Here is a 15947-nt window from a genome sequence, read left to right as displayed (position 1 = left end):
CAAAATGTTGGACGTAATTTTTGAACGTTCCCTAAGTGTAACGCTAGGAAGCGACCATGAATATAATTTATGAAAATGCTTGTTTCTATTCATATTTCTGGTCAACTCATTCATGATATTATGAATTTTAATTATGATATTATGAGTTGGCAGACATCATAAGAACATGATTTTTTATTCATGATTAGGGGAATGGATTTTTTTCCGTGTATGAAACAATTGTGCATGCTGTAACGGCAAAAACTTGGTGTACTAGGCATAAAATGTTGTAAAAGAAAATTACGCCAAGTTTTATGGAGATGAAACACTTGCGTTTAAAGTCAGAAGTAGACGCAATTAATATCGACAACCCAAATATTAGAATATGACTATTGCTTGCAAGGAACGGAATTTTCTTTATAATTGTAACACCTGCCGTCATTAAACCATAAAAGCTAGCCGGCCAGGCCACCTGCGATGAAGAGCCTTCGGATTTCAACCGAGAGCTCCATTCAAAAGTCAACCCATCAAAGCAGGCGCTTCCATTAGCGTATACGCCGCCTACTTTAAACGTACCTACCGGCCGGCCGACCAAGACTCAACAGCGTGCAGTCGCGACTCGGGAGAGTGGCAACCGCGTGACGGTGAAATATTGAAAATTTATTACCAGCATAAAAAATGCCGACAAAACCATGTTCATATTCTAATTTACCACCCACCGGACTTCCACACCACACGAAGACGATGGCGATGGTCGGCCGCCGGTGGTATTACGATGACGACGATGATGCCAGAGCCTGCTATGCTTTCGCCGTGTGTGCGCTTATTTCACTTTATACCATCGCATGGTTCTGTGAAAAGTGTGGTGCTGCTGGTGCATGTTTCTTCTGCCCACCACACGTAGCAAAATACGGGGTTCACCTTCCGGTACCTAAAGAACTCGACGTCTGCTGTATGTACGGGGTTGAACAGTTTTAAATTTCAATACCTGGAAGAAAATTCGGCTTTAATTTTCATTCGTTCCAGAATTCATTTGAAAATTCACGTTGACGGCATGGATTTGTGCTACCTTCACATAAATGGAATGTCATTGAATGGAAAGGTAATCGAAATTTATCGAAAAGCCTCCATACGGTAACTAAAAACACATTCCCGTGTATCGTGTTGGGGGTGTTGGTTGGCTGGAAAGAACCATAACCGCTACCTACTGCAAGGAAATTTAATCGATAGCAGCATGCCGACGGGCTTTTCGCGGGCCCTCGCTGCTGACTCAAAATCAAAGCAACCTGGGTATTTCCTGCAGTTGAGCGCGACATTCCAAAGGGTAAAGAAGCAAATTTACAGTCTCAAGTTAACGCTAAAATGCCTCCCAAGGAGAAAAAGCCCAAGAAAGCTAAGAAAGCCGTACCGGATATCCAACCGGTGGATGGACTGAGTGCCGTGGACCGACAGTTCTTCGAAATAACCATCAACGATTTGAACCAAAAGTTGGCTCGATTGAGGACGCACAACGTGAAGATTGAAGAGCGAAATGAGGAGCTTGAGAGTAAGCTGAAGCAGATCGAGGAAGATCGAGCGGATGTTACGGCCTTCTTGGATCGCACATTGCAGGAAAAATTAGCAGTTATTATCGAACTGGAGGACAAGTTGAGTGAGTTATCCAAGGTTCGAGATCAGGAGAATACAGAATGTCAGGAGAAAATCGTCAGCTTGGATGCAAAGTACAAAGCCATGCACGAACAGCTTACATCGGAAATAAAGCTGCTCACGGGCAAGTTGAATTCAATGGAAGAGTTCCGTATGCAGCGGGATGAACTGATGGCGAAATTCGACGCACAGGATACGGAGCTGAAAGAGCAAAACAAGCGGCACAAGACGACCCTGTACGAAATGGAACGCAAGGTCATACTGGACAAGGACCGATTGCGAAAAGATGTGGAGAACAAACTGCTTCAGCTTTCCACGGAGTTCACCAAATCTTCGGAGATTCGAGTTGCCGCTCACACCCAAAGGCTTGTCCGCGAAAACATCGCATTGAACAACGAAATGGATCGGATGATCTTCACCCAAGAACGATTGGAGAAACAATTCGCAGATTTGAAGGCCCAAAACGCGGAGCTACGGAACCAAGCAGAAATCGATCTGGTGGAGAAACAACGTCTGATGCAGACTTGCCAGGAACGGTTGGACTTGATCAAGCAACTAGCCGACCAATACGAACAGCAGTTGCACAGGAATGCCCAACTGCACGCATACAAGGAGAAGGCGGACGAATTCGAGACAGAAACGCAGTCCACGAAGAAGGAATACAACCATCTCCGCCAGAAGGTCCGAATCCTCGAACAATACATCCACTTCATCAACACCGATCGCCAGTCGCTTCGCAACGAATCAGATCACAACCGAAAAGAATTCGATCGCATCTCGGAGATCCTCAAAACCGTACGCTTCACGGTTCGCTCGGCCTTCAAAGAGGACGAACTGGAAGACGACCTCCCATACCAGGAAATCAAACGCAAGCGCCTGATCGCGGACCTTCTGAACACCCTTACAGACCTGGAGTTAAAACCGCTAGTAACAGTTTCCGTAGCGACGATTCCGGAAGATGCCGAAGGTTATGAGCAAGGTGACCTGGGAGTCATACCACGTGAAACAATGGATTCGATCATTGCGAAGACGCAGGTTTCCTATCTGCCGGACTCGCCGCTGATCAGTTCGGATGCCAACTCGTTGGCATCGGGCTTGGATCAGGAAAGCGTCAGCTTGCGTTTCGCTTCCGGCAGCGATGTGATCCTCGATGTGGTGAGCGGATCGCAGTTGGTGTTCAAGGGGTCGGACGAGGGCACGTACGAGGATCAAGAGGCAGGGGATGGTGAGCAGGAGGAGGGTGAGAAGAGTGCCGAGAAGATTAAGGAGGAAGGCGAGGCGGAAGAGGATGAGAAACGATCGGTTAAAGGCGAAGGTAGCGCCCATGGTTCTGAGACGCATTCAACGGGATCGGACAAGGAACAGCCGGAGGATATCATCATTGATGCGCCAGACGTCTTCGAGGATGAACCGATTGAGTTTGGGACAACCAAGAGTGACTCGGATTAAAGCTTTTGGTGTGATAATAAAATGCTTGTGTGCTTGAATGTTGTGTTTTCTATTCATGCCGAAAGGTTATTATACTTTAAAACCCTTACAAGAAAACTACACAAGGTCTTCATCCAGTGGCTGTACAGACTGAAAATAACTTACACTAGACAACGGACAACATATACGACTCCTTCAGGAATTTCTTCTGGGACCTAGGATTCTTAAAGAACTGCCTCTGGACATCCTCCAGAAGTTCCTCCTAAGATCCCTCTAGGCAAAGGCGCCAGGTCAATTTTCGAAAAATCTGGATGGTTTAGGAAGTTTTGTCTCGAAAAGTTTGAATCGTGTGAAAAACCTTGCAAGTTTCGGGCAAAACCTTACAAATTCTGGGCAAAATCTTACAAATTTCGAAAAGAAATGGGTGGATCTTACAGACTTTTGTAAAAGGAGACCTAAAAAATCTGGACAAATCCAGATAGATCTAAAAGGATGGCAACGCTGCCTTCAGGTGTTCCCTTTCGGGTTCCTTCCATAGTTATTTCTGGAACTTTAAAATAACATGTGTAAAGGGCGTAACAACATTTGAGAATTCCTGCTTCTCCAGGTCCTCCTGAGCGTATTTCCCATTATTCATGTAATCTCTGACCAGTAACAGGTAAAACAGACTCCCCTCTAACTGATAACGGGAAAAGTTTGCATAAATTAAATAAAATACAAATATTTTTATGTATAGATTACTGCACGAATTTATTCTGGCCTGCTTACTCTCACTCGAAATTTGACGTTTGAGAGGTGTCGGCACCGCTCAAACGTCAAATTTCGTGTGAGAGTAAGCAGGCCAGCATAAATTCGTGCAGTGGACCATTCTGAGAATACATCCAAACCGTAGGGACTGTCTGTATGGAATGTTTACTTGAATCAAGACTTGAATCCGTGTTGATAATGAATCCAACCAAAATGGATTTAGTTCATTACCTAAATAAATTTCAAGGTTGCAAAAAAGTTTGAGAAAGGCAAGTGGCTAGCAGATGCAAAGGGAAGGGAGTCAAGGCATTTAGATGTAAAGGAGATCGGATATTTCAAAGGACTTTTAAAGGGGGGAGGGGTTCATTGGCGTTTTAGATATCAGTAGGTCGGCTCCAGAGGCACGTTCTCCTCCATTTGGAAAATTGTTGTCATAGGCGTTTCAGGAGTGGATAACTGACACTGCGGAAGATTACAAGTGATAGTCGAAATACGAGTTTCAGGAGGTTTCATTAGGAATTTCAGAGGCGAAAGCGTTTCAAACCATTTCAAGGCGTGCAAGGAGGTTTCGGAGCGGTTTTAGAGGGCATCAGAGGCTCTTTCCTGAGGCGTTTTGGAGGACTTCCCACTCTCTCGAGTGAGTTTTGCAGAGGTTTCTGCAGACTTTCAGAGGCGTTTCATAGCGTTTGAGGAGGTCAATTTCACGGAACTTCCATGGGGGTTTCAAATTTGTTTCAAAGCACTACAAGGCGTTTCAATGCATTTCAGGAGGTTTCAGAGAGATTTAAGGGGGGCTTCAGAGGCTCTCAGGTGAATTTCACAGAGGTCTCATGGGGGTTTCAAAGGCATTTCAAGGTGTTTTGGGGCGTTTCAGAAGGCTGCCGGGATGTAAGAGAGCTTGAAAGGCTTTCAGGAGGATATATGCGTTTCAGGAGGTTGCAGAGGGGTTTATGGGGCTTCAGAGGCTCTTTTCTGAGACGTTATGGGGGATTTTTGACCCTCTCGAGTGAGTTTCACGGAGGTTCTGGAGACTTTCAGAGGCGTTTCATAGCGTTTGAGGAGGTTAATTCCCCGAAACTTCCATGGGGGTTTCAAAATTGTTTCAAAGCCTTGCAAGGCGTTTCAATGAGTTTCAGGAGGTTTCAGAGGGCTTTTAGGTGGCTTCAGAGACTTTCACACTTAAATTCAGAAATTGATATCGGTAAACGGTTTACCGAGAATCCAACAGCTGATATTTCGAAAAAATATTTACTGATTCTCGGTAAAATTTTTACCGAGATTTCGGTAAACCATTACCAAGTCTCGGTGAACTTTGCCGAGATCTCGGTAAAAAGTTGGATTACCGAGATCTCGGCAACGTTTTAACGACATCTCGGTAAAACTTTTACCGAGATTCAGTAAAAATTATTACCGGATTCTCGGCTGTTGGATTCTCGGCAATCCGTTTGCTGAGGTCGGCGATTTAATTTAAGTGTGTTCAATTAAATTTAACGGAAGTTTCAAGAAGTTTTCAAAGGTGTTTCAAGTTGTTTCAACGCGTTTCAGAAGGTTTCCGGGGGGTTTAAAAGGGGTTTACAGAAAGTTATATGGGGTTTTCAGAGGCGTTTCAAAGCGTTTCGGGGCATTTCAAGAGGTTTCAAAGGGATTTATGGGGCTTCAGAGGCTCTTAGATGAATTTCACGGAGGTTTCATAGGAGTTTTAGGGGCGTTTTAAATCGTTTCAAGGACGCTCGATGCGTTTCATGACGATTCAGAGTATTTAAAAGGGTTTCAGGGAGGTTTAAGGGGGCTTCAGAAGGCTCGCAGATGAATTTCACGGAGGTTTCATGGGGGTTTCAGAGGCGTTCCTAAGCACTTCAATGCGTTTCAGGATGTTTCAGAGGGGGTTTAGGAGGTCTTAGATGCTCTCAGATAAATTTACCGGAGGTTTCATTGGGGTTTTAGGGGCGTTTCAAGGATGGTCAATGCGTTACATGGCGTTTTAGAAGGTTTCGGGGAGGTTTAAGGGAGCTTCAGAGGCTTAAAGTGAAATTCACGGATTTTTCATGGGTGTTTCAGAGGCGTTTCAAAGCGTTTATGGACGTTTCAGAAGGTTTCTTGGAATTCCTCAAACAGAGAATGAACCACGGAATGAACTCTCCACTTGACAGCACATGGTTACATGAGGCTATACAAGCAAAAGTTTCGTTCGTAATAGTCCAATACATTACTGATTACGCTTGTAGATCAGATGGCCCAAACTCCAAAGAGTTCTCGGATACTCCTATACAATCATATATACAATCCATAGAATCCACCACTCGATAGAACATAGATGCCTGAGGCTATGTGAGTATGTGTTGAGAGTAACAATCTAGCATTTACCTACTTTTATATCACAGTGTACCATCCTATACCTGACATAATAAATACTTTGCTCCTTGATGTGTGTAACGAGAAACGTCAATAAAAGATTCATTCCAAGTTTGTACTCGATAACAACCACACGAGTTTTTATATATTCGTTCCGAATTACGCTCTGCTAAAAGGTTATGGGCCCAGCGACGGAAGCGGCCATAGCGCGCGGAAAGTTCCGTAGAGTTTCGTTGAGTCGGTTCCGGTCCGGGTTCGAAAGTTTTTCCGGTTCGATTGCGTGAGCCAGCGAGAGAGTCGGTGGAGGAGTGTGACATTTGTTTTCGTCAGCAGCATTAGGCGTCGTTGGCTGGGTGTTGTGCGTGTTCGTGCACGTTAAAACCTGTCGCAGCTGAGGTGAAAATTCCGGCAGAATGGAGGAGGAAGTCAAATCGCTTCGCATTAAGCCGTTTGATGGAAGTGGCTTCAACAATTGGAGCTTCCGGGTACGGGCGTACCTGCAGCAATTGGAAGTCCTACATTGCATCGAAACGGAGGCGGAGGAGGAAGCGTTCTGGGACATTCTGGACACGGAAGCCGAAGCGGTGAAGGCAGAGAAGAAGAGGAAACGTGCCGCTCGCGTGAGGGAGGACAACAAGTGTCACTCGGTCTTGATCCAGACGATCGCCGACAGCCACCTGGAATAGTTGGTAGTATCAAATAGTTTTAACCATCATTGGGACAAAGTTGTCTGTTGATGTAAAGTGAATAAATGTAAATAAATGTAAATGTAAATACGTGAAGGACAAGGATTCCCCGAAGAAGACCTGGGATGCCCTCCACAACATCTTCGAAAGGAAGAGCATCACAAGCCGGTTCCTGTTGAAGAAGCAATTATTGATGATGCGATACGACGAAAAGGAGCCACTTCAGGACCATTTTTTGCGCTTCGACCGTTTGGTGCGGGAGGTGAAAGGAGCTGGCGCTCGGATGGAGGAAGAAGATGTGATCTGCCATCTCATGATCACGATGCCGGAGTCCTACGACGCGGTGACCACTGCCATGGAGGCGGTGTCCGATCGGTTAACCATGGATCTCGTCCGGCGGAACTACCTCGACGTCGAAGCGAAGCGGCGTGGCCAGCGAGCGGAGGCAAGCTCCAACGAGGCTGCGTTTTCGGGAAAGTCCAGCAAGCAAGGTAAGCTGAAATGTTTCAATTGTGGCGGCCTTGGACACAAGAAGTTCCAGTGCCCCAATCGAGGTGAGAAGGAGCGGGGTGAAACGGCCCCGTCGAAGAAAACGACGCAAAAGGCAAACGTGAGTACCAAGACCGTTTCGTTCGTAGCAGCCGATACCACTGAACTGGTGGCCGTCGGTTCCAGGGTGGAATCCAAATGGTACTTAGATAGCGGCGCGTCAGAGCACATGTCAAATGACAAATCCCTTTTCGATAGTCTCCAGAAGTTAGATAGGCCAGTAGTGATTCAAACCGCCAAGAGCGGTAGCAGTTTGCTAGCCAGGTACAAGGGTCGAGTAGTTGTTCAGGCACTAGTAGGCGAGGAGAGAATCCAGGTTAACATGGAAGACGTTTTGTTCATACCCGAGTTGTCGCTAAATCTGTTGTCGCTCAGGCGGCTGGAAGCCACCGGGAAGAAGGTTGTGTTCTTCAACGGTTGCGTGACTGTAGAAGCTGATGGGGAGGTTGTAGCAACGGGTAGGCAATCCGGAAGGCTCTATGCGATGGATTTTCAGTACGAGCGACGGGATTCTGAAGCGAAGGCGTTGGTGACTGGCAAAGTGGACCGTGAGCTGGAGTTGTGGCACCACAGGTACGGTCATTTGGGGAACGACAATCTTCTGAAGCTCTTGACCAAGAACATGGTTGAAGGTTTTGATGTGGATCGCGTGAAGGCTGGAGGTGCGAAGATTTTGTGCGAGCCGTGCATCCACGGAAAGCTGACAAGAGAACCATTTCGGCGGCACCCAGAAAAACGAACCGGAAGACCGTTGGAGATTGTCCATAGCGACGTGTGTGGACCTGTCACGCCCGTGGCATGGGATGGAAGTTCGTACTTCGTAACCTTTACGGACGATTTTACGCACGTTGCGGTGGTGTACGCTATCAGGACGAAGGACGAGGTAATACAACGGTTCATGGACTACGAGGCGATGGCGACTGCTCACTTCGGCGTTCGGATCTCGCGACTCCGTTGCGATATTGGAGGCGAGTATACGGGCAAGGCGATGAAGAAGTTCTGCAAGAAGCGCGGGATTCAGCTGGAGACGACTGTTCCGTACACGCCGGAGCAGAACGGCGTTAGTGAACGTCTGAACCGAACGGTAGTGGAAAAGTCGCGATCGATGCTTGAGGCTAGCGGTGTTCCGAAAGAACTGTGGGTCGAGGCCGTGTATACGAGTGTGTACGTGTTGAATCGTAGTCCGAGCGTCGCGGTCGATGGCGATATCACTCCGTATGAGGCGTGGTATGGCAAAAAGCCGAATATGTCGAACTTGCGCGTATTCGGTAGTGACTGTTACATCCATGTACCCAAGCAGTTGCGGAAGAAACTGGACTCAAAAGCACAGAAAGTGCAGTTCGTCGGTTACGCTCCAAATGTGGAACGGTAAGAAAGTGATCGACGCGGGACATTGTCTTTAACGAAAACGAACTTGAATTTCGGTCGCCGATTGGAAATCAGACGGACGAAGATGATACGGTCGTAGTGCGGGAATCGAAATCAGAGCCGAAAGCGAGGCTGGTGGAGCCGGCACTGCAGGACGAAGAAGACTCGGAAGAAGATTTCTTTTCGGAAGAAGAATCGGCTGAGCAGCCCGATACTGGACGCGAAACGGAACCTGGTGTGCGACGGAGCGGCAGAACTGTAGCGCCCCCGAAGTGGCACAACGATTTCGACATGAACGTGTCGGTGTTTGCTCTGTGTGCGGAAAACTTCGTGGACGGGATTTCCTCGGATATCGGTGAATTGAGAAAGCGTCCGGACTGGCCAATGTGGAAGCAGGCGATAGAAGAAGAGCTCGAAGCACTCCAACGAAATGATACGTGGACCTTGGTGGAACCCCCGACCGGGAGGAAGATTGTGGACAGCAAGTGGATTTTTAAGATCAAGCGGTGCAGTGACGGAAGGATCGATAAGTACAAAGCCAGGTTGGTGGCGCGTGGCTTCACGCAGCGTCAGGGTTTTGACTTTGTCGAGACCTACTCACCAGTTGCGAAGATGTCTACGGTACGGATCCTTCTGGCGCTTGCGAACCACGAAGGGTGGTACGTCCACCAAATGGACGTCAAGAGCGCCTTCTTGAACGGCATGTTAGAAGAGGAAATCTACATGCGTCCGCCGCCTGGCTTTGAGGCGGGGAGTAATCGAGTCTGCCGTTTGAAAAGAGCCATCTATGGCTTGAAGCAGTCCTCGCGGAACTGGAACCTGCGATTCCACGAGTTCATCGACAAGCTCGGGTTCAAGAGAAGTGAACACGACTACTGTTTCTACTTCTGGATAAGCAACGGTGTCGTCATCTACGTTCTGATCTACGTGGACGATGTACTTATAGCGAGCAACTCACTGAAGGCGATCCAGAGTTTGAAGAGGAAGTTTTCTGCAGAGTTTGAAATGAAGGACCTGCAGGACGTGCGCAACTTCCTGGGGTTGAATATCCAGCGTGACCGTGAGGCGGGACTGAGGAAAATTGGTCAGAAGGCGTACATCGAAGCGGTACTCGAGCGATTTGGCATGGCTAACTGCAAACCGTCGCCAGTGCCAATGGACCCCCACCTGCGTCTCGAGAAAGGGAACGATCCGACAATGTTCACGGACAAGCCGTACCGTGAATTGATCGGTTGTCTAATGTATCTCACAGTGACTTCCAGACCAGACATCTGTGCGGCGGTAAACTACTTCGCCGGCTTCCAATGTTGTGCAACGGAAGAGCACTGGACGCACCTGCGGAGGGTGCTGCGATACCTTCGAGGAACAGCGGATTATCAGTTGGTGTATCGACGTTCAGAAGCGGAACCTGTTGCGGTGTTTGCCGACGCGGATTGGGGAAACGACCCGAACGATAGGAGATCGGTATCCGGATTAGTAGTCAAGCTGCATGGTCAAACTGTGGTTTGGTCTACGAAGAAACAGTCGTCCGTAGCGCTGTCATCCACCGAGGCAGAGCTCATGGCTCTCTGTCAAGCAAGCTGTGAGTCGATGTGGGTCGTCAACCTACTCAAGTCTGTCCAGCGAGAAGTGAATGAGCCCGTCACGCTTTTCGAGGACAACCAACCGTGTATTTCAATTACGTCGGATCCACGAAAGCTGAAACGGATGAAGCATATCGAAGTTCAGTATTGTTTCGTCCGGGAGCTGATCGAAAGGGGCAAGCTTGTCCTCAAGTATCTACCGACGGATGAGCAGCCTGCTGACATGTTAACCAAAGGGTTACCGGCACCACGGTTCCGGAAGTTTAGAGAGATGGTAGGAGTAGCTGATTGAGGCGGGATGTTGAGAGTAACAATCTAGCATTTACCTACTTTTATATCACAGTGTACCATCCTATACCTGACATAATAAATACTTTGCTCCTTGATGTGTGTAACGAGAAACGTCAATAAAAGACTCATTCCAAGTTTGTACTCGATAACAACCACACGAGTTTTTATATATTCGTTCCGAATTACGCTCTGCTAAAAGTATGAACCTCATTCATATTTTTTTTGTAAATACAACTAGTAGCTCTCGTAGATTCGATGACCTTTACTCAAGGGAGTTCTTGTAGTTAGGGGTCATCATCATCATCAAACTCACCACTTGATAGATTTTAGCTACCTGAGGCTCTGTGTGTATGAACCTTAATCATATAGCTCTTAGAGATAACCACCTACGCTGGTAGATCCGATGACCTATACTCAAGGAAGTTCTGGAGATCTACAAACTTACAATGAACTCACCACTTGACAAAACATACTTACATAAGGCTGTGTGTGCTCCAATCTTGGCTCCAATAGATGAATGATTACACTTGTAGATCAGATGGGCTAAACTCCAGGGAGTTCTCGATCATAGAACTTTAGACTAGGTAGAACATATATTCTAGAGGCTGTGTGAGTATGAACCTTCTTCATAATCCTAATAGTTACAACTAGTAGTTCTCGCAGATTCAATGATCTTTACTCAAGGGAGACCTTTAGAGAATTATCGAACTCGCCACTCGATAGATCAAAGTTACCTGGAGCTGTGTGAGTATGAACGTTAGTCATAAAGCTCTTAGAGACAACCAACGCTGGTAGATCCGATGACCTATACTTAAGGAAGGTCTTGGAGGTCCTCAAACAGAAAATAAACTCACCACTTAACAGCATATAGTAGGGTAATTTGCCAATTGTTGCACGGCTAAGGATTCGCCAATTGTTGCACACCTCATAAGAATAACATGGAGTGTGCAACAATAGGCGAGTTTTTAGTCGTGCAACAATTGGAAAATTACCCTAGTTGCATAGAACTGTGCAATCATGAATTTTATTCATAATGCTCCAATAGATCACTTATTACGCTAGAAGATCAGATGGCCTAAACTCCAGGCAGTTCTCGGATGTTCTTAAACATTTACCCCTTAGACACACCGAAAATTGTCCCTTAACTCTTAACTCTGCTTTTTTCAGTAAACTAACTTTATGCCTCTTTAGTACTCTTTTACTGCTCTGTACATCATCAAATGCAATTTAGGTAGCATAACCATAATGGAAGGAACTAAATAGATTTCACCTGAATCAAAATTTGGGTGTACACTAAATGTTCCTGCTGGGATCCTTCCAGGAACTTCACCAGAGATTTCTTCCGGGATTCCTATAGAAGATCTTTCCTGGTTTGCTTCAGCAAATTCATTACGGAATTTCTTCAGTACCTCCTTCCAAAAATCCTGCAGGGATTCCTTAAGAACTTCTTCAGGAGTCCACGTGAGATTCCTGTAGTACCTACTTCTGAGATTTTATAGGGAATTTCCTTAGGAATTCTGAGGTTCATCTAGGAAATCCGTCCAGGTATTCTCTAAGAACTTCTTCCGGGATTCTTTCAGGAACTACTTCCAAGATTACGTCAGGAATTCTTTGCGGAATTTCTCCGAGAATTCCTTCCGGGAATCGCATGAGAACCCCTTACCAACTTCTTCGAGGATCTTCTTTCTAGATTCCTCCTAATTCAAGAGCCTATCCATAAACTACGTAGACTCTTAGGGGTGGACGGGGGGTCTGGCCAAAGTCTACGTTCCATTCAAATTAAAAAAAAAAAAATGTATGGACGAAAGTCTACGAGGGGAGAGAATGTGTTTTGAGATGAGTCTATGTGGTTTATGGACAGCACCTAACTCTTTTCTGAATATCTCTAAGAGCTCCTTCCGAGATTCCTTTGAAAACTTCTCCCGGGGTTCCTCTGGAAACTTCTTCAGGGAATCTTCCAAAAACTTTCCCCGGAATTCTTCCAAGAACTTGTTCTGGGATTCTTTCAGGAACTACTTCAGGGATTACTTCAAGAACTCCTCCCGGGATTCCTGCGGTAAGTCTTTCCGGGACTGTTTAAGAATTCCTTCCGGAATTGCTCCAACATCTTCTTCTGAGAATCCTCCAGGAACTCCAGGAACTTCTTTCGACTTTCTTTTGGGAACTCCTTCTGGCATTTCTCCAGGATTATTTTTTTTTTTTTCAGAAACTGCTTCCGGATTTTTTTTGAGGAACTCTATCTAGGATTCTGCTAAGAACTCTTTCCTGTTTCTTCTGGAACTCCTGCAGATCATTATAAAATTCTTTCGGAAGTCCATTTTAGAATTCTTCCAGATGTTCATGGAATAGAAATTCTCCAGAAGTCTATTACGGAATACTCCAGAGGTTCTTGTTGCATTCTTCATGGAATTACTCATGGAGTTCCTTACGAAGTTCCTACACGAGTTCCTTGTGAAATTCCTTCAACAATTTTTAAAGGAGTTCCTCTAATCTTTGTAAGGAATTCCCCCTGAAGTTCCTTCTGGGGTTACTCCAATAGTTCTTTCCAGGATTCACCACCTTCTTCAAGCTCAAGCTTTGACAACTTTTATGCAGCACAACCTTCCCAACCGATGAATCCTTCACATAATAGTCCTTCAGCAGTGTCCTAGCTTATCTTGCTCTACCGGCATCCTTAATGATTCTTAGTTGAGCGTCTTCGATCAACAATCCGATAGCGTGGAGCGCCAACTCGTCATTCGTCTTTTCCTCACCTGTAGCTTCAGCAGATACGTAGCTCCACAAACCTTTTCGGGTCAACACCTGACCTGGGATCACCTGACAAGCTCGAATCGTCCAGGTTTCGTAGTTGCCGTATACGTTAATTGTTTGATGCCCAGCTTTACGAAATTCATTTTCCTACACGATTGTTAGCTCCAAACGGAAATCACAACTCAACAAAGCACTCAATGAAGAGAATTGTCAGACAAAAGAGACACAAAACAAGCAGCAAAGAAGGCGCGAGGATTACTCTTTATCCCTTCTGGTAACAGATAATGACATGATCTCGATTTTTTTTGTTGCAGACAAAACTGAAGCTGAATTTGTTGCGTACTTTTGAACTCGTGAATAATTAATTATTACTAACCCAAAATCGAAACTGTTTGATGATAGATCTTCAGCAGAGTTGAAGTGTTTACCGACTCGAAGTTACCGTTCGAAAATCGCAATTCAAGGCTTAAAAATCTTTCAACTCGTGGTGAATCCTATTATTTTTAAGTTGGGACAAACTTATGTTGCATTGGGTGGATTGTCGCAACAAATACAGGTTGCGACATTGTCATTATTGTTGCGCGATGGTTGAATTTTGATTCACTGGTCTGGACCGATAACCTGTTGGATTCTCCAGCGAAAACCAGGTTTTGTTGAGAATGTTACGGAATGATCTTTTTATTTTTACAACTCGCTATGACTAATTGATGGTAAACACAAATATAACCATATTCTAGGCCTACTGTGATTGAAAAATTCTACTGAAGTTCTTGCGAATCTTCCCAAAAACTGCATGCTGGTATTTGAATTGTTTTTTACATAATGCTAGAAAGAGTTGTATCCTCCACATCATAATCTATGGAAGACTTAATATTATTGCCTGCTTTTCCTTTAATCACTGCACTGATACACCTATTCTTTACCGACAGGGAGCCTCCGTACAAACCGAGCGCTGCGGCACGCAGACATCGTTCGACTCGTGGGAGTGCATGTTCAGTCCCGGAGCCGGCAGCAATCTCCCGGCGGAAATTGCCGACGTTAGTACGGAGGTTGGACCGGCTTGTCGCTGCGGGTGCATCATTCACCTGGGCACGGTTAAACCGAAGCGGCTGATAGCATCCTCATCGGAAAGCTGCCCCGAGCGGAGTCTCTGGTTGGTCCAAGGTGACGAAGGACATCGGATACGGTTCACCATGGACTACAGCAAGTTTCCGTGCGACCAGCAGTGGCTGAAGGTTCGTGATGGCGACAAGCTATCTCATGAGTTGATCCTGGAGTACGCTTCGGGGCATGTGGAATCTGGTAAGAGTGCGGACTCTACGGGTCATCAACTGTTGGTGGAGTTCCACTCGAAGAAGATGCAACACTATGACGAGAACTGTATTGCTGGGTTTCTGGGACAGGCGGAACAAATAAGTATGCAAAGCGAAGATATTAATTTCTTTAAGAAATCAATATTCATCGATTCTTAAATTTTCCAGAAATCTCACCCAACAACGTGTCCATTTCGATGGCCAGCAAAGTCATCATGCCATTCGTGCAATCGTTCAGCTATGCCAATCTCACCTTAGCTCATATATGTGCAATAGTATTTATAAGTTTCGTTATCTTTATAAGTTTTCTGCTGTTGTTGCAGTACGTTTTCCGATATAGGAAATATGAACTGGCAACCAGTCGGATGGAACCGGATTCGCCAGCTCATACCCTGTTCGGCTCGGCCGTGTCCTTGAGCAACACTCAACAACCGCGATCGCGTGCCATGTCGACAACAACGTTGATATCGGAAATCGTTTCTTACGTGAAGCTGCGACCCAAAAAGGGCACCGTCAAGCACGATCGACTTCGCGAAAGCGTAGAATACAGTATCGAGAATTATGACGTACCGTCGGATGGCAGCACGGAACTCAGTGGGAAGGCCGTATCGACGGAAAAGGTGGACGAGATTCCACTGCACAACCTGAACAACCTGGATCATCCCAACGGGAGCGATGGTGGTAGTTCATCGAAGGAAATCATCGAACCCTACTCAGACGACCAGTCAACAAATGTCAGCTCAGCGTACTCTACGTTGAACCGAGAGGAGACTCCGCTGGTAACCAGAAGAATACAGAAAACGACTCCCGAACGGCGAAATCAGAGTAAAAGTGAAGGTAAGTTAGCATTTTGCGTGAGTAGAGCGACGTATAGATGATTTAACTGAATTGTATTTTTTACAGGAGAGAGGTCACCAAACGAGAAAACACCTATTCCCAGTAGTAGCAGTACGATCACTTTGACGAACATAAGCCCATCAGACATTGTAAGTAACGATTGCTAATACATTTACCATGGGCGTAGTCAGAGAGGAGGGGGCAGGGGGCGTTCTACAGGGATTCCCAAAGGAATGTCAACAGAAATTCTTTCAGGTATGTTTGCAAGTGTTCCTTCAGAGATTTTTTCAGGGATTACTCCATATATTCCTTCAAGAATTCCGCTAGAGATTGCTCCAATAATTCAATCTGGAATTATCCGAAGTATTTCAGTAGGAGTATCTTCCAGAAACCCTTATAGGAAATTTTACCAGAGA

At 45.9% G+C, this 15947-nt stretch overlaps 2 protein-coding genes across 2 annotated transcripts in view; both read left to right on the top strand.

The window, feature by feature from the left end:
- LOC109414177 (uncharacterized) overlaps positions 1 to 15680 on the top strand; it is a gene marked incomplete at its 3' end in the record, with an annotated part of 195054 nt that extends 179374 nt beyond the window's left edge. Inside the window, 3 exon segments of the mRNA XM_062859543.1 lie at positions 14311 to 14797; positions 14863 to 15531; positions 15598 to 15680. Coding sequence (XP_062715527.1) covers positions 14311 to 14797; positions 14863 to 15531; positions 15598 to 15680 — 1239 coding nt within the window.
- Positions 620 to 3118, top strand: LOC109414176 (cilia- and flagella-associated protein 157). The gene has a single exon (XM_019687960.3). The coding sequence runs from the start codon at positions 1342 to 1344 to the stop codon at positions 3073 to 3075; it is 1734 nt and encodes a 577-aa protein (XP_019543505.3). The 5' UTR covers positions 620 to 1341; the 3' UTR covers positions 3076 to 3118.
- Positions 15681 to 15947: the final 267 nt, after the last annotated feature.

Source organism: Aedes albopictus, chromosome 3 (genome assembly GCF_035046485.1).
Source record: "Aedes albopictus strain Foshan chromosome 3, AalbF5, whole genome shotgun sequence".
NCBI classification, from domain to species: Eukaryota; Metazoa; Arthropoda; class Insecta; order Diptera; family Culicidae; genus Aedes; species Aedes albopictus.
The sequence above is the reverse complement of the archived record's forward strand: the minus strand, read 5'-3'. Positions and strand labels throughout refer to the sequence as shown.